The sequence below is a fragment of the Carassius gibelio genome, chromosome A22, assembly GCF_023724105.1.
Source record: "Carassius gibelio isolate Cgi1373 ecotype wild population from Czech Republic chromosome A22, carGib1.2-hapl.c, whole genome shotgun sequence".
Classification (NCBI taxonomy): domain Eukaryota; kingdom Metazoa; phylum Chordata; class Actinopteri; order Cypriniformes; family Cyprinidae; genus Carassius; species Carassius gibelio.
Genome location: NC_068392.1, coordinates 8,265,243 through 8,287,661, shown reverse-complemented (window position 1 = coordinate 8,287,661; position 22,419 = coordinate 8,265,243). Strand labels below are relative to the sequence as shown.

At 38.5% G+C, this 22,419-nt stretch overlaps 1 protein-coding gene across 1 annotated transcript; it reads right to left on the bottom strand.

Annotated features, from left to right (window-relative positions):
- Positions 1–205: 205 nt before the first annotated feature.
- LOC127942741 (glypican-1-like) lies at positions 206–22,157 on the bottom strand. Its single transcript, XM_052538668.1, has 9 exons — positions 21,666–22,157; positions 7,916–8,074; positions 6,640–7,037; positions 3,582–3,747; positions 3,004–3,134; positions 2,729–2,866; positions 2,513–2,643; positions 1,537–1,712; positions 206–1,410 (listed from the first exon to the last, which is right to left on the bottom strand). Exons 1-9 carry the CDS (start codon positions 21,820–21,822, stop codon positions 1,226–1,228), a joined length of 1,641 nt encoding a protein of 546 aa, XP_052394628.1. The 5' UTR covers positions 21,823–22,157; the 3' UTR covers positions 206–1,225.
- Positions 22,158–22,419: the final 262 nt, after the last annotated feature.

Here is a 22,419-nt window from a genome sequence, read left to right as displayed (position 1 = left end):
GTGAATTTTTTTTTTTTCTGCTAAATTAGAAAAATTATGAAACAATTGAAAAATCTTCTTCTCATGATGGTTCGCCTATCAGCAGGTATTTAAATCTAATAAAAATGTAAATAATTTTGCTCATTTTAAAAATGTTTTGATGTGGAAAATTTGGAAAATATTAAGAAAAGTTTAAATAATGATTATGAAAATAATTACTAAGAAATGCAATAAAAACCGGCTATATTTTCTTTTATGCAAAATCATTTCTTTTTTCTTTTGATGTTGGTGTGAAAACATTTCCGGACAGATCCTGATCTATTATTGCAGCTTGCTATGATACAAAATAATTGCTCAACCAAGTGAATCACAGTAAAAAAAAATAAAAATAAAAACCACCATATATAATTCCAATTACATACTGTACCGTAATTCCTCAAATAAAAGCTGGGCCTTTATTTACTTGAACTGCAGAAGGTAACAGGCTTTTATTTGAAACAGGCTTTTATTTTAAATTAAAAGCGATAGCGTTCCAGTGGACAGAGATCATAACATTAGCACAGAATCAGTTCAGAATCAATCACCAAAAGAACCAGTTTGGTTCAGACGCGCTCTCTGTCGGTCTGCTTCACGCTGAATCACGCATGCGCAGTATCATCAGCTCCTCGGTTCTCGAATCAGACGCGTCCGACAGAAACGGTTCTCGATTCAGTGTACTGGTGATCCGAAAACCGATGCAACCGGTTCTTGACTCGAGAACGTGAAACGCTCCGGCAGTGGGCGTGTAGGTTCATTATCTGGCTCTGCAGCACAAATTTTCCCCCGGCCTTTATTTGTCCATGTTGACCACGCCCCCGGCCACTATCAGAGGCCTGGCGTTTATTTGACTACCGGTTTTTATTTGAGGAATTACGGTAATTCATCAGATATTTAGCAATTCTGTATTTCAATTCATTTTTTTACATTCAAAGGTAAAAAAAAAGCAAGATATCAATTGATGTAACAAGTCAGCTCTTAAATCTGATGTATATTACAAAACATAAAAATACACAGATAAAACTTCCTTTTCCACCTATTCTTGTCATATTTAAGAGGAATTAAAATGTCCATTCCCTCAAAAGGTTCCTTTTTTTTTCTTTTGGCAATTTTTATGCGTACCTTTTAAAATGTTTATCTATTCTTTTGAAACATTCCTTGTCCTATCGCTTTCCTGACTCAGATCCCAAAGTTCAATTTAGTGTCTCCATTATCGTCTCAGCAGTAGAGTCGCGAGTAACAGAACCAGTAAGATGATGGAAGGCTGAATCTGGTTCCCGGATCCAATGACTCTTTTGTTTTCAAGGAGTCTGACAATTTTCGTCCCAACGACTGGAGGTGTATCACACAGGTAGTCCGCACACAAGCCGCTTCCTGAACCACTGAAACCATCACCTAGAAACACATCACGGAAAAAACATGATGAATACTTTGGTGCAAAACAGGTCACAGAAGTAATGTTTGCTTTAATTATCACGTCTTTTATTTTTAGTTAGCTCTTTAGCATTTTTAGCTGCTTACTTGTGTCTTGGAAATCTACATCGTTGCCATTGAGTGCGTTTTTCAGGCGATTTGACATGATCTTCAGCAGCATGATCTGTTGACGTATAGTCCTGTCTGGCATGGTGATGTCGATCTCTACCTCTGGGTTGTCAAACTGATAGGCCAGTCCATCTCCTACGACCTCTTGGAGGTATCTGCAGAAAAATCCATTTTCCAGAACCATGTCAATCACGCACATTTTGTAAATAGCTCTTGTATTACATTTTTCACCATTAACGACCTTGCACTGAAAAAAAACCAAGCTTGTACATCAATAATATAAAATGGATAGTAGTGTGTCATGCTATGCAAAACTTGCTGCTACAATATTAAATGGTTTTAGCACATTTCTAAAGTGCTTAAATCGGTTTTTATCATGTTGCAAAAGAGTTTGATTGGTTTTAATGCATTGCTGTATGGTTGCTAGGGTCTAGGTCAAGGTCAAGGTGGTTTTAATGTGATGGTTTTAACAGTTAGTACATTGCTATGGTATTCTGAGTGATTTGCTATGTGGTTACTAGGGTGTTTTAGCTGTATGTCGTCATGTCTCTGATATTCTAGTCTTTAGATTTGGCTTAAGTCCCTCCTTAAATGGAAGTGTGTACCATTTTGTTTTCATTGTAAACCTCATTCAGTGATTAATCATTTCTGATGACTTTGGGCCATGGGTGTTCAGTTCTGTGGCAGTGATACTAAACAATCAATTTAACAAATTTGGCTGCAAAAAGTGAGACCGGTGCAGTTTTCAGAAGTCTGCCATCATTGACTATGAGTAACAATCTATAAATTCATAATGTGTGTACATCTCAAAAGTCATCCATCAAAATCCTGCACAACTTTTTTGCCTTGAAAAGCACATAAATTGATTGATTATATAAAAATTATCCCCATATAACACATTCTGACCAGTTGAATGGACACCTCTCATCATATATTTTCTATTATAATGTAATACCTGTCTTTTGTGTTGCCGTTCCAGCAATTGTCACTGCTGGTTGAAGATACTGTTCTACCTCTGCACAGAGCCGAAGGGAGTTGGATCCAGTAATCCTGCATTTCCTCAAGTTTATTGGACACGTCTGTGACCTGGGAATTGCACACACACTTCAATAACATTGTATAAAACTCATAAAAGTTGGTCAAAAGTGGATACTGCCAAATATGCCCACACCTGCACCTCCAGTCTTGCTGCAGATTTTGGGCTGGGTTTGTAATCCAGGGCAGTAACTGTACTTCCTTTCTTTTTCAGTTCCTCAGATATTGAACTCGGTGTTCCTTCCTCACCACTGTCCCCACAGGCCTTGAAAACCTGAAACGCAACACCAACTTACGTTTATAGTTGTATAAACGGCCCTTACGTGGTCAATAAATCTTTAAACTGTTTAAACTGAATGAATACAACCTAATCCCACAAGTTTAAAATATATGCTTATTTCAGTGTCCTACCTTGGTGGTATAGATCTCCATGTTCTCCTGCAGGGTGAGAACAGCCTCTGAGATTCGCACAGGAATTGAATAGATCACCGTGTCCATACTGGGCTCAGCACCAAAGCTGGAGGCCACCTGTATCATGGTTTCTAATTGGGGAAAAAAGAGTGTTAATGGTAAATGGACTGCATTTATATAGCACTTTCAACAGACCCATGGCCATCCAAAGTGCTTTACAAGTTGCCTCACATTCATCACTCATTCATACACCGACAGCGGTGTTGTCAGCCATGCAAGGTGCCATCCAGCTCGTCGGGAGCAGCTGTGGTTAGGTGTCTTGCTCAAGGACACCTCAACACTTGGTCAGGTGGAGCCGGGGATTGAACCACCAACCTTCTGGTTTGTAGACAACCTACATGAACCATTGAACCAAGTGTGCGAATAAACGTTCAGTGTCAAGAAGGTTTCATGCCAAGGGTGAAACTGAAATTCTGTATTTAGCAAAGTGAAAGCTCTCCTCAGTGTGATGCAACAAAAACAGAAATCAATCAACCAACAAAAGAGTAAGAGTTTGTGTGGTATTATCTCTGCTTTACCTATAAGGCTCTGCCACTCAGTGTCCAGGTCAGCCTGATTAGCAAAGCAACCCTTCATGACGTTCTTGCAGTAGTTGACGCAAGGTTTGACTGATCCCAGACCTTGGCAATGAGGGCAGTACATCAGTTTAATAATGGCATGACTACACTCCTCGCTCAAAGGAACCTGTGGGAAAAGTGACCATTAGGCAATTATCCAATAGCGAATACTATTGTGAGCAAAACAATTAACAGCATCACTTTAGGAGAACTGTTCCTGTAATAAAAGCTCTGAAAGACCTTTTAGCATAAGCTGGACAATTTCGTTCCATTAATGTTGGTAAAGATAAGTGAGCTTGCTTGATTTTCTTTGTTATCTCATTTGTAAGTCGCTTTGGATAAAAGCGTCTGCTAACTGAATAAATGTAATGTAAATCTGCCTTTTGGAAAAGCCAAGTTTGGAAGGTAAAGTAATCATGCTCTATATTAGCCGAAGGCAACTTTAATTTAATTATTTTACTACGACCGTGTGTGAACCTGCTGCTCATGCAACTAATTCAAACTTCCCAACAGCTACTAATTGCGTTCATTTTTCATTATAATCCTTCAGAATATGCCATGCAGTGGATTCCGCTTTTATATATGTTAACATAAGACCACTTAAACACACAATATTCCGAACTGATATATTCCCAACATCAGCAAGAATTTAGGTCTGCTTAGCAGGTATCTCCAGAGAGTTTGGCACCAGGAGATTGAATCCATTTCTGTAAGAAATCCCTTAAAGAATGGAGAGGTATCATTGCGCCCTACTTTCATTTGTCAAAGCAGCAGGGAGTTCTAAGGAAGGGTAGCATAGCCACTCAGGACTTGGACTATTTTCCATGTGTATATTACGGGGCAAACTCCTTCGGTATTGCTGCATTGTAGGCATTTTTACTGTGAATTTGGGAGTATCCGTTGATTGACTTTCTAGGTAACTAGGGCACTCAAAGTTACTGCTCCCTTTTAGTGCAACCAGACCACCTACAGAGAGTATGGCATTCAAGGGTATGCATGGTTTTGTAAATTTAGGCACATAAAATCAAAGAACAACATATGTGAGTTTAAGCCACATATAGTCTTTGGGGTCCTTGGACTGTCACACAATTGCACAGTGTTACACCATGGAAGAATTTTTCCCATCGCCGCATGACTCTAATGTCAAATACACCTGTGTCTAGGAGAATACAAACTTCATTTCCAAGGAAAACCCCTACCGCAGAACCCAATGATCATTATAAGCAGATCTTATGCAAGATTTTTGAAAAATACCAGTTAGGGCAAGGATATAATTCATGTTAAACACACCTTGAAGCACTGTGAGACTTGTCATCATAAAAGGTGAGAAAATATGGAACAACTTCGCATCTGCAAAGAATTGAACTTCTGCCAGAACTGGGTGTCTGAACAAGAAGAGGTTGGCAATGCTAAACAGTTACTGTCTTACATAACGAAACGTGTGAGGCAACAATAGCGCAAGAGCAAGAACACTTCATAAATCTGGCACATAAGAAGGTGGAAGAAGGAATTTTTTATCATTTTGCTGTTGTTCGCCCCTGAAGGTATATCAAAGACGTGGAGGAGAATCCCTGGTCTAATGAAACCTTAACTAAACTAAAACTTTGATGTGAAATGCTATATTTGGTGAAAAAATAAACCCAGGAGCTCACACTGGAATACTCATTTGGAAATATCAATGTCAGTCGAGTTTCTGAAGCAAAATATTCTATGATTATTGGCATACGAGTCATATTTTAACAAGACAAAGATGTAAAAGACATATGGTGAGTATTAAAATCAAGAAAATTAGATCTTGGTTCAGTTGAGCACCTTTGAAATCTTGCCCTAAATCGTCCCAATCCTATTTCGCCAGGAAGATGCCAATGCTGGTAGGGACTGGAAATATTGCCAAAAGTGGTCTTACTAAGGCCTGGTTCACACGGGACGATTTTAAAATTGTCGGCCGATTTCCCAAACCTGAGAGACCCCACACACGGCGATAAAAAAATCACGGGTCTAACAGTTTTGGTCGTTCAGTGTGTGGTGTGCAGCCACACGCTAATATCAACACATCACACACGAACCGATTTGACTCCCGAGCATTCCTAGGTCAGATGGGAAATCTCGCAAAATCCCCTGAGATCAAACGTGACTTCAGAGTAAACAATCATGGCGGACGAAGAGGATGCAATGGCCATAGTTTGTGCTTTGTTTTTAACGGAAATAAAACATAAGAAAAACAAGAAAAGGCGATGGTCAAAGAGGTGGAGACAACGCAAGCATGGACTATACTTGCTACATCATGATATGGAGTTAGTTGTTGTTTTATCAAATGTTAATACGTACTACACAGATTAATATCCGTTGAAATAAACGTTCATATATTCGTTTCCATGTACTCTGGTGGACTGCAGTTGTGGATGTAGTAATGCCCATCGACTTTATTTGTATTTGTTATATTTGTTATATTATATACACCGGCTGTTTTGATTTTGTTTCCCGGTACTTCCTCACCGCCTCGTCACCTCGCTTTCTGATTGGCTACACGCCACAGTCCACAGGCTGCGTGATTGTTTGTCCTCGGGGGACACCACACACGAGAAGAAATCGGGCCAAATAAATCCAACATGTTGGATATCCCCGATTTGAGATCGGAGCAGTCCCGACGTTCTTCTGAGCAGAGGAGAGTGGTCTTAACACACCACACACGGCAGGAATATTTGATATCGTAAAATAATCGGAGCATCCTAAGATTGTCGGAAGGGGAGAATCGGGGCTAAAATCGGCCTAATTATCCTGCCGTGTGAACCAGCCTTAAGTGTACACTCTAGGGCTTTTATTTATAACTTATTTAGTAGAACGCTTGTTTTTAACTTTCATGCACGAATGCTATCTGTCACCCTTGAGCAACCTGGGATTAATTGCTTTGCTCAAGGGTAGTTCGGTCTTGGCACATGGCATGTTTCATGTTAGCAGCCCTGAGCCTTAACCTCTACGTCACACCCATCCTAAAAAAGAAAAAAATAATCCACTATACCTGAGATGCCTTCTGTACAACCTCTCCAGCCACAGTAAGGCCCTGGACAAATGCCCGAACAGAGATGAATGCCTGCACTAGCTTGGTCTTCAGCTCCAGTGGAGCATCTCCAAATGGATGCAGGGTTTCAGTCTGCTTGGAGGCACACTCCAGGAAGTCGTCAGAGAGCAAGGAGGCGGTCTCAGGGTCAGATGCCTTCAGAAGACGCTCCAGTAGCTTCATCCAGAAATCGTCCAAGACCTCCTCGAGGTTCAGGGAGGTACCATCGTAATATCGATGGAGGTCAGCGTAAAGGTCATGAAATACTCCCGCATTAGGCTGATACAAATCCCCCAAAGAGGCTACAAAGGTCTCCTCTAACCACCTTTCAGAGCCATTTAAGAGTTCCAGAAAATATGCTGTGTGGGAAATAAAAGAAGTCGCTTATCAGCGTATTTGCAGATTTCAGTAGAACAACATAGAAGTTCCCTGACAACCGCATTTTTACACGGCTTTAAATTGAATTACAAACCAAAAAGTATTAATTTCTGTGGAAAATTTGTTTGACATGGCAGTTTTAATATTATTTTATATTTTTCATATTTTCTCCACAGATTTTATAAAAGTGAAATATGAAGTTTTAACTTAATAGTTGGATTTCACATATATACGTATGCATTCTAATTTTGTGGCTTGTAGAAAGTATCTAATTAGGGTGAGGAAACTGAATAATTACGTCAAAATCTCTTATCATTAATGTGCGTCACTACAGTTTATCATGCACTGCAGTAAAAGGCCATTAAAAACCCACTTTAATTGCCCTGTGAGGACCCATTATGTGAAAGCATATGAACTTTAGAGGTTTCCTTTTATCTAAGCTCACAATGACACAAACCAGGAGAGAGTTTGGGCTTCAAAGTGCTGCAACTCTTTAACCCTTCAAATTCATTAACCCTGATGCTGTTAAATCCGCAGACGGGTAAAGGAAAATGTTAACTTAAAACAGATGTTTCATAAAAAAAAAAACCCTGGATAAGACAGCTGTCTGTGACAGTACAAGTACACTATAAAACCTCTAAATCTCATTTCCTCTGAGAGTTTCTGCAGTTGCTACTCTATTCTTCTTCAGCTTTACACTTTGGGTGGAGAAATGAAAACTTAAACATTTGGGTTAATCGAAAATCATCTTACTAATGATACAGTGGAAAAACTGCACACACGTGTTAGCAGCTGTGAAACAAAATATCTAAAACCACAACCAGCTACAAGACTGAATGCATTTGAGTTTTGGACTCACTGTTGAAGGTCCTGTACATGGCATTGAGTGAGACTTGAATGGAGTGTCCTGCTTCCCTAACCAGGCCTTCAAACTCATTGTGGCTCAGATCCGACAGTCTCTCCTCCATTTTAATGGTGCAGCAGGTGTTAACATTTGGGCAGATGCTGAGATTTTCGCCTGCAAAATCAGTGGAAAGATAATATGATTTTAGCAGAGTTTTTAACCTAGTTATGGCACCAAAGATGCCAATTTGTCTAATTATATCATATATCAAGCTCCATAAAAACTTAGACTGATGCCTGAAAAGCATAAAAAAAGACAGATGGGTCTGCCACACTGCTTTGTGTCTTTTATGTGTGAGAGACTCATGCAAGATACAAATACACACAAAAAAATATATTTGTAAGTCATCCGTAATTGTGAATATATTCAACAGTGATTTTTGTACTGCTAGTAATTACAGACCTATTAGTATTTGACCCATAGTCTCAAATGTGGCAGAGAAAATTATGGCTGTGCAAATCGTTAATTATCTGAATACCAGTTAATTTGTTTTGCACTCAATGCAATTTGGCTTCAGAGCAAACTATTCAATTGAGATGACAAACTGTTACTTCACCTGACCTCAAGAAGGTTTCTGACACAGTAGAACACAGAATTCTTATGTCTAAATTATTAGATTTTGAGATGGATTGAATCATATTTGTCCGGTCACTCACAGTTTGTCAGAATACACAATTATAAGTTAGTCCCCTTAAGTATATTCACAGGTGTTCCCCAAGGATCTGTTCTGGGTCCATTGCTTTACACATTGTAAATCAATTACTTTCCATCCGCCTGTCCCAACACTTACATCCAAATGTATGCGGATGACACTGTTATCTATATACACAGAAGCAGTGTCTCACAAGTCACAAATGAACTTACAAAATCTTTGGTACATGTGACAACATGGCATTTATTTTTGGGGTGGATTAACCCTTTAAAGAGCCTTCGGTGTCATTACGCATCGCATCCCAGGCCTTCTATTGCAGTCCGTAAGCAGCACAGGCCTGTGGCTTGCATTGCAATGCACACTGACAAGGGACCACAAGACACAAGACAGATGAAGCTTTTCTTCCCACTCTGGCACACAAAGCAAGAATCTGTGTGCATTAACTAAACACATATGAAAAGAAATGGAAAATGACAAAGTGTGAGAAAGTAAAAGAAAAAAACCCAAAGCACACTAGATGAATTACTGTATCTCACAATGCATTTCCTATGGAAGCTGGTTTTTTCCTCAGGTTTTAAAAAAAATCACAACTTTCTATTCTACAATATCAGATATAATCCCACAACTGTGAGATAAAAATGCACAATTGTGAGAGGAAAAAAAATTGAATTGCAATAAAAAAAGGATTTTGAGGAATTGTGAGGTAAAAACTCGCAACTGCTAGAAAGAAAACACCAAAAAAAAAAAAAAAAAAAAAAAAATTGTGAGACTGTAAATGCAGATATCTGAGGAGAAAAAGTATAAATCTTGCAATCCTGAGTTTATATCTCAAAATTCTGTGTTCATCTAAAAAGTTTAAATTAAATGAGATTAAAAACTTATAATTACGAATATAATTGACAATTGCATGATATTTTTTTTCTGTGCTGAAAACAGGCTTTCAGAATTTCCTGAATGAGCTCAATATCAGCTGCATATTTTTAGCACAATGGCTTCTGTCATTTTTTACATCTTTGATTACTGCAAACAATATCTACACACATACGTACTGTACGTATACTCTGTTCGAATGCTTTTTCTGTGGCGTTAGCTCCAGTACTTCAGGGGGCAACAGAGTCCTTATAGTGCTTCTAGTGCCAATCTTTGGAATAATTCATTTTTAAAATGCAACATTGTTAAAGTATATAGTGCATACATATATAGTGCATATAAGCATTACGCTTACTATCTTGAATGCAGAAAGGGAGAGAGGCTAACAGAAACGGATCTTGGGTGTGTATGTGCAAACTGAACCTCCCATAATTCTAGGCAGATCAAGAGATGATGCATATATTTATGAATGTAGGATGCTAGCCAAGGCAATATTTTGAATAAGCTAAAAATAAATCCAGAGGAATTATCTCTCTCTCTCTCGCTCTCTTCTTTTTTTAAATAAACATTGTTTGAGCCTAATTGTGCTGTCCGTGTGTTGGATGGAAATAGACAGGCTGCCAACGGAACAAGACCCTGAATCAAAGCCTGACAGAGAATCACCTGTCAGCTGCCTCCATCTTTCCTCAAGAAAAATCAAGGGTTTCTTCAGACAGCCTAATTGTTTGAGATGGACAGCTAGACAAATAGTCAGGCAGAATGACAAACAGGCCTAGATGGTGGAGAAACCTTGAGTGTCGTCAGATGAAGCAAATCCCTTCAAGTTAAATTGTTAGTCGGTAGCTTTCAACCAAACTGGTGGGATCCCTTCAGGGCCTGTGACTATTTAATCAAAGAAATGCTCCAAGCGGTATAGTGCTGAGAGCTATTTTTCCATTCTTCTTCCTTGCATGCCTCGTTGATATTGACTTACATGCTGCAAAATACATCAGATTATATATTTTTGAGCAGATCATTACAAATAATCATGGTCTTTTGACAAAGTACTGGGAAAATGTACAGTGACTATTTACAAGCATTTCTGTCTGTGCTATTAAACCAGATGTGTTGTTATTCAAGTAGCTATTAACATTGCTTTTTCCTGTGGCAACAGTATAAAAGTAGCCCAGGTCCATGGGAACACTAGTTTTGGGCCATATAAAATTCAATCTGCCATCTGGAACACCCTAGCAACCTCATAGCAATGCCTTGGCAACTGCCTACAGCATCCTAGCATCACTACAACAGTTTTTGATTGGGTAAACACCACTTACATTTTCTTCATAAAATGTAGAACATTAGTTCATCTTAAAGGTTTCTGCCAAACCACATATAGCTAGCATAGCTCATTTGTGTTACATAAAAATCATTTTTATCATTTACACAGGGCACATGGTAAAAGAAAACAATATTTATGATGGATTTTCAAAAGTCTCATGTTATGAATTGCAGTATGTTGACAGATTTTCTAATAGTGTTGTGTAGACCACATTCCAACAGGACAATTGGTGCTAATTCATTACAAAAATCACTGATGTTGACACAAGGGACTAGAACACCTTCATGCCTTCTGGACTGACTTTTGAAAACTGACTAGGACTGACTTCAGAAGAAAACCCCGAGGCCTCGTTTTAAAGGGAACAACCAAAGAGGAAGTTCTTTTGGGGGATGTTCTTCACGTTCATCTTTAAAGCCCCTGACATACCAGTGTGAATAGTTCTTTAATTTTCTCATCTTCTTTTCCTGGGAGAGGATTTGAGCGCACTCCTTTGAGATGAGAGGAAAGGCTGCCTCAGGCACCGGTTTACCAGCAGCAGGTGCACGAGGATCTACAGGTGAGCCCGGTGTGCCAAAAAATACATTCATGTCCTCTGTGGCTAATTAACAGTATGTCGCTGAGGAATGAGAAAGTCTTTGGTAAGCTTGCTTCCCAACCAAGCCCTTCTGGAAGACTTAGAAACACCAAACAAGTACCTCATACCACAACGCTCAAGAACAAGCTGTGAAAGAATTTATGGAAAAACACAGAGGTTTATTTAAGGTGCTAATATATGAATGACTAATTTGTTATTACTTTTGCATGCCAAATTACACAATTTTTGAAATCATGATGACAACTGTGGTACAGAAAACGCTATGCTTGCCGCTCTTCTCCACTAATCTCTGAATCTGACCTTCTTTTTTAAATATTGGGGTCATGGGTTACATGGCGCTTTGCCTAAACATTGGTCTCAACTGAGAGGATAAGCTGCCTTTAATGAACACAATGCAATATCTCTGTAATCCCCTGTAGACCAGTGTCCTCAGAGGACGCTGGGAAAATGCGGACAGGAAAAATGAGGTTAGGAAGACAAAGAGAGATGGGGGAGGAAGCGTGTAACCTAGAGGAAATGTATTTGTCAAAGAAGTGTGCCAAACACCTTTGGATTTGTGTCAGCAACACAAATTCGAATTTAAGCATGGACAGATTTTCCCAGGGTTCCAGACCAGCAGGGGGCCCTGAGGAGCTGTAGAAACCGTGCATCAAATAGTACAGTTCTTATTAATATCTGCAAAATGAGCAAGCTAGCTTGAAACAAACTTGGTCATTTAAAAGAAACATGCTTTCACGCTTCAGAAAAGGACGCAAATGTATTCTGAAGACAAACACTAGGTTTGTCTGAGGAACAGGCTAGCTACAGTAGTTTCTAACTAGCAATAACAACCAACTGCATATGCTACACAGCAATTGCACATTGGTTAAACTAACAACTAACATACTCTCCTTCTACATACCCTTAACCTAAAGCAAAAGCATCATATTTTTTGGTTTTTGCGAAAATGGTGACCCAAAATTACAGAAGCTCTCGAAAAACTGGGGAACAGTCAAAAACACACAAAACAGTTAAGCCCATCATTTACTCTCCTCATCAATTTTCCTGCAAAGCATGCTGGAAACTAGAAATTCTCTACCCAGTTTTAGTTAAATCCAACTAAATCGACTGATGTAGTATCAACACAAATTAATTCAGCAGAAATACCGAAAATAAAGCCGGAACAAACAATTCAAGATTTGTTTAGCAATTATCTGAATGAAGCCAAACAAATTGGTCTGCCACTGCTTTATACTTGTCTACACCTAAAGTAGGTTAATTTTGGGACAGCTTAAATTACGTAGTATCTTAATGTGCCTCTTGCTTCCGGTGTATGGCATCCATGCCCAGGACATCTGGACTTCATAATCTGTTCCTGTATACATGGAGGTACCCTGTTAGGGAATGAAAACTGATAAAGGATTAAGTCCTTATACTAGTGACGGTATAAAAATAATCTGGGGCTTTGTCACCTCTGGCTGACTCTTAATCTCCGCTCCTAGTCTGGTCTTCTACCCCATTTCCAGGTGACCTTTCTTTCAACCTTTTCCTATGCCCATTAGCACTCATTACACCCCTCCTGTCGGGTTTCTCGCACTCTCTTAACCATCTGCTTCTGGTCTCTCTTATCCGCTACCCTGCTGAGTCGTGGGACTGCTCAAAGAGTCCCGAGCGTCCCAGGCGCCGTGCCGTCTTACACCGAGAGCTTGTGACCCCTGAACCTGGCCTTGCACGAAGACGCAATAAAGGCCATTGACAGCCACTTACTTGTTTTATGTGCTAAAAGATTCGACTTCAGAGCAAGCTCCGGTATGGCTTATAAAACACTGGAAAGTATCTTTTAATTGATTTCCTAGGTAGTCCTGGGATGCCAGCCCTTAATTTCTTTGGTAAATGGGTAGGATCATCAAGCTGAGGTACGTCTGGGGTTTGGCCATAATCGGCGGCGAAAATAGCCCAGGCCTGTGTGTGATTTAGTTTGCACATGGTCTGCTCTCATATGCGTGTTTACAGTTTTATGACCCAGAGGAATTGAGGAAGCTGAAGGGAGTGTGAAATATAAAGGCCATTACAGGTTGGTCTAATGAGCTGCTGTGATCCTATAACACAGAGTGTATGAGAGGGTTCAAACGGAAAATACAACCCTGTTGACTTTATATTTAGAACATAATATACAGGCACACTTTGGGAAACTAATAAAAGAAAAAGCACAGCTTAGTGTTATACTGTATAATGTAGGTATAGCATAGCTTAGATATCTGAATTTAACGATAACGGCAACACCAACATTTAAAACAATATTCAAGTTGTGTGGTAATATGTAGAATAAAGTAAAACAGGTCTTCTAGACAAAGGGCTGGAAGATATGCCGGAAAAATACATCATTTTTAGCAAAACATTTCATGCTCAAATCAAAACCTCATCAATAAAATCTCATTGCATCTTACATTTGTTTCTTATTGAATGACGCTCCAATCTGAAATACGGTGTACCATTAATCGTATACTTGATTCTTACATTTGGGATGCATTTCATATTAACTTAACAGACTTGTAAATATCTAATAATCGTCCTTTGCTTCAGGCAGTATATTAAGGCAGGAAAGATTCCTATCTTTTCAAGCGTTTGTTGAGATGAGAGCCGACACGTAGCATGCATTATGGATATGCTTTTAAGCGTGTGTCTTGCTTAACTAATGGTGAAAGATGGTGAAGTGTACAACCCAGCTCTCTGAATTGGACATTTCTAGGTTTTCATAAATCTAAAAATACACCACAGCTCAGACTCAGCCTTGCTTCCTAGACACACACGTGTGGAAGTGAGCACGTGCATGTGTGTGTACAAAGCAAACCTAATCGGATGTAAAATATCACTTAAAATATTAGCAATATAAATACTGAATATTTGTACTGTACTTTCTGTGTAGCTTTAAAGTAATCACCACTGGTATGTACAAATGCTACTAGAGATAAGCCAGATAATCATAGGAAGAGAAACCTTGGAGGAAAAATGATGAATCACAAAGCTTTTTGCAAGGATTGGAGAGAGAGAAAGAGAGAATATGCTTACTTAGTACACTATAAAAGCAGCAAAAAATAATTTCCCGTAATTCTCAATGTGATGCATTAATTTTATAATCCCTCATTGAATTTTATAGACCGTAGTAGCTGTCATTCGGTGCATGAGGTTCTTCCTGTGAGTGAGGAAAACGTGCTGTGACTGAATTGGCAAGTCATTATGCAAAATAATAAGTTATTCATAATTGCATTCACCCAAACAATGAAAAATGTCACTTGAAATAAATCTCATCAGCCTAATGGGCTGTCGCATTGGCTGACAGGGTCAAGACAAATGAACAAAACACACCGAGAACAGATTAGAGTGTGTTTGGGCAGTCAGGATTATTTTTTTTAAATTTTTTTTGCTTATTTTTATTATTACATTAATCTGATTATAAATTAGTGTTTATTTAATAAAACCTATTCAAATTATGAGAGCAAAAGGTAAATATTTAAAGGGCAAGATTCCACAAAAGCATACTTTAACCACAAATAAAAACAGAGAGAAAAAATGGAAAAGCTCAAGTGCTATCCAACTGTCATCGGATCAATGAAAATGAATGCTGATCCCAGGTAAAGCAGTCCTCTGTGTGCTTTCCTTTCATTTAAATTCCTTGCTGTCTAACAAGGTCATTGAGATGTGCTCAAATTGCCATGCCAGCTGCTGCTAAAATCTGGATTATGGGCCCCTGGATTACGAGGATTTGAGTTTTAAAGAAATCCTAATCCCCAAGATGTCAAGCATGTCTTTAACAGAGCACATACATGTTTTATTTTCAAATTGCGAGACATCATTCATTTGGGCTTGTAGCATTTAGCATTGGCGGTTCCACTCCATGCTAATCAAGTGCAGAATTTGCATCCTCAGATTTGACCTTTTCAGATATCAGAGTGATTTTTGACCTGTCTGGGTTGCTTTTCTTTTGTGTTGCATAGTTTTCAATGATTTTAGAAGATATGCCAATGTTAGCATCTGCTTAATTTGACTAGCTTCTCCCAAGTGACAGATTTGCTATGCTAACAACGCTTGACTATATGGTTGCAGTTTGATGTTTGCATTTAGCGTTGTTAGCATTGTTTTGTACCACCATAAAATTGATAGCATCGTTTTGTACCATTGTTAGCATTGTGTTGCACCATCATACAATTGTTAGCATTATTTTGTACCAAAAAAGACCTTCATTTCAGGTGTTGAATACACTGAAAACACATTAATAGCAAAGGGAACACGTTTGGCTAACAGTTAATGTAGCTAATGGGAGGCATTGAGTAGTAGCTGCCTGATTGTCGTGAATCAAACTAAACTTTAGCACAACTCTTGCCATTTTTACATGTATAGCATGTCACACTTTCACCTTTAATAGACTCTGACAGGCCTTCTTCTCCCTTAGATCCAATTACAAGGAGACACTTAATGAGTAAATGGTAAAGAACTGATAATTTACTCAATGTCAATACATTAGTGAGATTACCTGACTAATACAATCAATTGAGGAATGATGTCCAGCGTTCAAACCTTCCCTAATCCCTAATGTGACATGACCTGTTGTCAGGACACAGGATAAAAGACAGTGGGTCTCATTTACTGGGGAACACTCAAAAACACACAAAGCAGTTAAGCCCATCATTTACTCTCCTCATCAATATCCAAATTCGTTAAAAGAATAGTTCACCCAAAAAGTAAATTTAAGTATTAATTTTTGAGTGAACTATTCTTTCAAAATTCGAACCATGTTCAAATCTTTATGCTGCCAGAGATAATAATCACATCTCCGTCTTCATCCCTCACTTCTCTTTCCTTTCACCAGCGTGTTGGCAGCGAGATAACCTGATAGCAACTTGGAACATGCAACATGCAGTTAATATTGACAGAGTAAAGTGGTTGGAGGGACGCCCAGCGCTACTGTGAATTATTCACAAGACTGCTGCTAGCGGGCATTCAGCACGAGGTGATGAACACTTGTCGGTGGCTGCGGAAGGCTAATCACAAATGGAGCCATTTCATGTATTTAATTAGCTGGAGGTGCTAACAGAATAGCTTAAACAATGCACTCTAGCTGCAATTACACAGAAATGTTTAATGAAGTTCATTCATTCAGCTGTTGTCAAAAACGTATTGTTATTTCAAAGAAATATCTACCCTCCACATTTTTTAGAACACATTAAAAAACTTTGACGTGTACAACCCAACTTTTACAACCATTCCAGTGCACCCGAACAAAAGCAGACCATTCAGTCGTTCCAGGTGTTGTTGGGTGTACCTCGGAGTACAGCTGTGCTTTTATTCCTGATCAGCGGCAGGGCATAAGGGTGGAAGATTGAGAGTGCGGTGGCATGTTTCAGCCCTGATCAGACCTGCATGATCCCGGCTCTTAACAAGCACCACAGTGCACTTCAGATCCCCGCTGAGCCGTGGAGGAGAAACACTCCCACACTCCAAAAGAACAATCAGTGGGCCAGAGGGAGAGAAACTGTGTGGGAGAAGGTGTAATTATGCTCAGATAATCACGAGTCGACAATTCATCAGCAAGAACATGAGCATTTGGCACAAATGTCTTGGTACTGTATGCATTAGCACAACCTCAAATGTCTAAATCTGCTATGGAGGAATGTGCAGTTATAACATGGAGCTATTTCTGCATGATTTAACCTTTAAAAAGACTTTTGTTGATGTCACCTAATTTAACCAGTAAATATTATTTTTGAATTAAAACTTAAAAAAAAACTTTATTTGTTTCTTTTTTTAACTAATTTAAATGTTGTCAGATGAAGCGCATTTTTGGTTTTCATGACAGAACATTTTCCCTGCAATCTTAATTTATAAATGTTTTAAATATAACAATAATTTATAATAAAAACTATAATCATATTAATTATTAAATAACAATAATAATTAAATATTATAAATATGATTTTTTAATAATATTGTTAATTATAATAAATCATATTTTAATGTATAATATACTTTTCATAGTAATTATAATTACATTTCTATTTAATTTAATTAATTTTATAGCCATGTTGATTCAGTCATATTACAATATTTTTTTTTAATTGAATAAAACTTGTTCATTTAAATCATATGAAGCATATTTATATTTTTAGTTTACATTACCACTGTGTAAAATATATTAAATCTCAATATATAAAAACATTAAATACAAAAACTTCATACCTAATAATTTAATCCAAACTAATATAGCCAGGTTGACCGAGTAAAATAATGTTTTTTTTTTTTTTAATTGAATAAAACTTGTGAATTTAGATCATATAAAGCATCTCTCTCTCTCTCTCTCTCTCTCTCTCTCTCTATATATATATATATATATATATGTGTGTGTGTGTGTGTGTGTGTGTGTATGTATATGCATACACACATATACTGTATATATACACATTTATCAATGATATTTTAATTATATATTAGATCAGTTCATACTTCATTATTCATCTGGTAGTTTGTGTCTAATACTTCCATCATTTTTGAGGAATTACTACTGGATTAAAGTTTCTGTCAGTCGTGCAAACAGAAATTAGATGCGTATAATTAATTAAACAACTTCAAATGAGCGAATTTGATTGTCACTCTCCACTGAATGACTGTATTATTGAATTTGCATGTGCAAACGGTTTTAATATATGCTAAAAGCTTAATCAAATCAGCCAGTGTGCCTCCAGATGGTTGGCATGGGGGTTGGATGTGCGTGTGGCAATGTGGCTGAGAACATGGGTGTGTGCCGCTTTCAACCACACAGGGTTCATGGGTGTGTGCCTCGCTGTATAGAAGAGCAGCAAACATGAGCCAAAGTTGAGCTCTGAAATCAGGCGACAGGTTACAAGAATCCAAACATCCAAATCCATCAACACCGCAGACACTTAGATCTCGCTTTCAAAACCTGGAAACAAATCTCTTAAAATGACAAAGTTACGATCGCAAACAAATGCGAGATCGCACATATACCCGCCTCCCATCTTCATGGCCTACTAGAGCGAAATGTGAGATTGCCATTGTTTAGAGTCACCGCAGGGCTCGAAGTGTCATGTAGCCCCCCCCCCCCCCACTGAACAATATGTGTTCATCAAAATGGCAGACACACTACTTGCATCGGTAATTCTAGACAGCAGCATTCAGCTCTGGTTCCTCTCTGACCTTTAGGTAATGCTTTAAGATCAGCTCTTTCTAAAACACGCCAACATGCTAAAACAAAACGTGGCGGAAACCTCAAACCATTCAACTCAAAATGCACAATGCTGTGGTCACACCCGTCAAACTGACCTCAAAATAACAATTATTGTAATAATCTGAGGAGGAGATGACAGCTACCTAGAACATAAATTCAACATTCAAACAACGGTTTGCTAACGTTACAACAATATTATTGTCTGTAGTCAAAATTTTGTACAATAACGTAATCATGCAATATATAAAGAAAGTCAAATTTTGTTTAATGCCTTAAAGTAATCTAAGTAGAATGCAAATTAATACAAATTAACTTAGAAAATGTGTCTAAAAATTTTGTTTGCAATCCATTTTACTTTTGTAACGTGACATCAGTCACATAATGAAAATGCTATCATCATTTACTCATCCTCATGCTGTGACTTCCTCTCTTCTGTGGAGCACAAAGGGAGATGTTTTGAAGCATGTTCATGCTGCACTTTCACCTTAAGCCTGTGTTATACTTTCGCGTTCCCGAGTCTGGTATGGACCGCTAGGAAGGCGTGACGCAAAAATCGTCATCGTAGAGAGTGTGCGTTGAGTGGATGACATTGTGCCTCCCATTTTTTGCGACCATGTGTACTTGTCCGCACATTCACAAAAAAGGGGAGGCACACGGTCGTCCGCTCAGAGCCTCCGCGCAAACTCTCCGATGATTTTTACGTCACGCCTTCCTAGCGGTCCAGTTCAGTAGGCTTCAAAAGCACCACTGCACATGCGTAGGCTGTTTGAAGAAGCCTTTTGCTACTCAAACCTTTACAATCCGTCAATAAAACAATATAAAGACAGCCAGATGTGCAATAACTCTGAGTAAAAATACTGTCTGTGTACGCGTCAGAATTGCTCATGCGGAAAATATAACACAGGCTTTACAATGAAAGTGAATGGGATTGGGGCTGTCAAGTTCTAAAAAGCACAAAAATCATCAAAAAAGTAGTTCAGCTGACTTGTGCGCTATTTCTCAAGTTGTTCCGTGCCAGTTGAACACAAAAAATATTTTTGAAAAATGTTGGTAACCAAACAGTTAATGGTCCCGCAATGACTTCCATAGTATTTTTTTCCATACTACTCAGTGCAGACCATCCACTGTTTGGTTACCAATATTCTTCAAAATATATTTTTCTGTGTTCAACAGAGGAAAGAAACTCATACAGGTTTGGAATAACTTGAGTAAATGAAGACGAAATTTTAACTTTTGGGTGAATTACCCCTTTAAGAGCCATAGTACTATATCCAATTCACTTTTCATTGTATGGAAAGACATCATGCTATAAATATCTCCTTTTGTGTTTCACAAAAAAAAATAAAAAAATAAAATAAAAAAAATAAAGTTTTTTGAAAGGCATTGAGTTTGAATACAGCGCATTCCATAAGATTTATTAAATTATTTATTTTTTAGATAACTGTCAAGCACCAAAATATAGTAAATTAATTTGAAATTAAATAAAAACTAATAATTTTTTTTTAAAGTAAACAATATAATTAAACACAACTCAATATTTCAAACCATGTATATTTAACCACTTATAGCCTAAAGCATCAGCTAGAAATAAACCTGAACTTCAAGCAGTCAAGAACAATCTTGCCTCTAACCACTTTTAGGCTTTTAAACGAACAACTTATTCCTAAGGTTTGAACAATGAATAAAAGATGTTGAGACGCCGGTGGGTGCCCGGCACATCATCTCCCCCTTCTGACCTTGAGAATTTCCTCTCGGCCAATAGGAACTCTTTGTTTCTCTCAACCACTCAAATGTGCTGAGGATTCCTTTTAAGGAACACTTATTAGTGAAGGGGGCTGCTGTGGCGATGTTTGTGTGTAGTGGGGTTTTTGGGGTGTTGAACACAACTGGAAGGCAGAATATATATTGTACAGATATATTTTCATTGTATAATAGAAAAATGGCACTGAATATTGGCGATGTTGTACAAATTGTGTTTCCTTGCTGCTTTATTTTACATTTGTTTATACGTGTGAGTGTGGCACATGTGCAATCATTTATCTCCTTTAGCTTCTTGGGCACACAAGAACAATTAGATTTATGGATCCCAGAAGAATTCTCGGGAGAAAAAAACTGGGAGCGCATCATGGATTGATATAATTGCATGTTAATGCACACTGATTGGTGACATATTACCAGTTATAATGTGCGACCTCTTATCATAAATATCGCTCATAAAGGCTGATGGCAGATTTCATACTGGCCAGCATGCATTGGACAGATTTGCAAACTGCCAACAATTTTTTTGGGCCTTTAATGAGAATATTAAAAATCACATTTTTGAGCTACGAATCACTTTCCGACTGCACGGATTCAGTCACTGCTTGTTACTTGCAAATGACAAAGAAAATCATGAGATTTGCTCATAAATTTATGTAATTCATGAACTGCACTTTGGTCATACATAGCCTATATCTATAGTAATACCACTACTCCTTATTAATACTACAAATTGCAGACAATCCAAATATATTACAATTACAGTGAGGTTTTTACTCCTAAATTACAAAACTGCATAACATGACCTACAGGGACCATATACTGCTGGAGACCAGCTCCAGGACATGCTCTTTCAAACCACATTGGCATCCAGACATCAGGTGTGTGTGTGTGTGTGTGTGTGTGTGTGTGTGTGTGTGTATAGAACTGATGAATGAACCGCAAGTCGCTCGTGAACAGCATTCGGCCAGGTGTAGCCCCGTTTCACCAGTTACAGTTCTGTCTATTGTTCTTTTCGGTGCAGCGAGTAGAGCTTTGGTTTGGGACCCCCCATCTGTGCACGCGCTTCCTGAACTTGACAATATGAGCACGCACCTCGAACTTGTCAGGTGCAAAAAAGCAAAACAGTGTTGATGGTAAACAAAAAATACAAAAAGACAGGAAGATGACAATGGGATAGATAGATAGATAGATAGATAGATAGATAGATAGATAGATAGATAGATAGATAGATAGATAGATAGATAGATAGATAGATAGATAACAATGACCTCTGTCACCGTTAATTCTTACCTGATATCTCGGTCCCCGGGACGCCTTTTAACGTGAAGCCTTTGCCGGTGTAGAACTGGCGCATGTCCACGCAGCTCCGCTTTTTAGCGCCCGCTTCACCCGCAGACAGAGTCACGGAGATGAGCGACACGAGCAGCGCGACCGCTGTCAGATCCATTGGGTCCCGATCCAGAGACTGAGATGGAGAGGAGGATGAAGTCCACTGACGCTGATGCGCTACACTTAAATAAAACACACCCGACTCTCTCTACAACAGCAGGATAGAGAATAAAATCCACTTGTTTAGGGAACACGTAAACCTAATGAAAGAGGATGTGTGTTATTGATCAGCCCGGTGGCGACCTGTTTCTGGTGCTCATGTCTTTACGCACTAATGCATAATTAATAATATCTCTCTAAGTATGCTAGCTAGTATAGTATGAACAGTAAACACTGTTGTAGGAATAGCGGGACAAAGCTCACAGTGCTGCTGCTGTGCGCTCCTGTGCTGACTGTCTCTCTACTGTCCCGTTCTCACTGAACAATAAGTGATGTCTGATTTGCGAATCGTTCTTTTGAATCGGCTTCTTTGAACGATTCGGATGAATCGATTCGCAACATTTTCTGTGATAGAAGCGATACATTCCTTGGCGAAAAACGAGTGTGAGATGGTTCGCTTCTCCAAAATTGGTCTGTATCGATGGCCGCAAATATAATTAATGATATGCCAATAAATAAAAATAGAATAAAAATAAATAAATGCATGCATGAATAC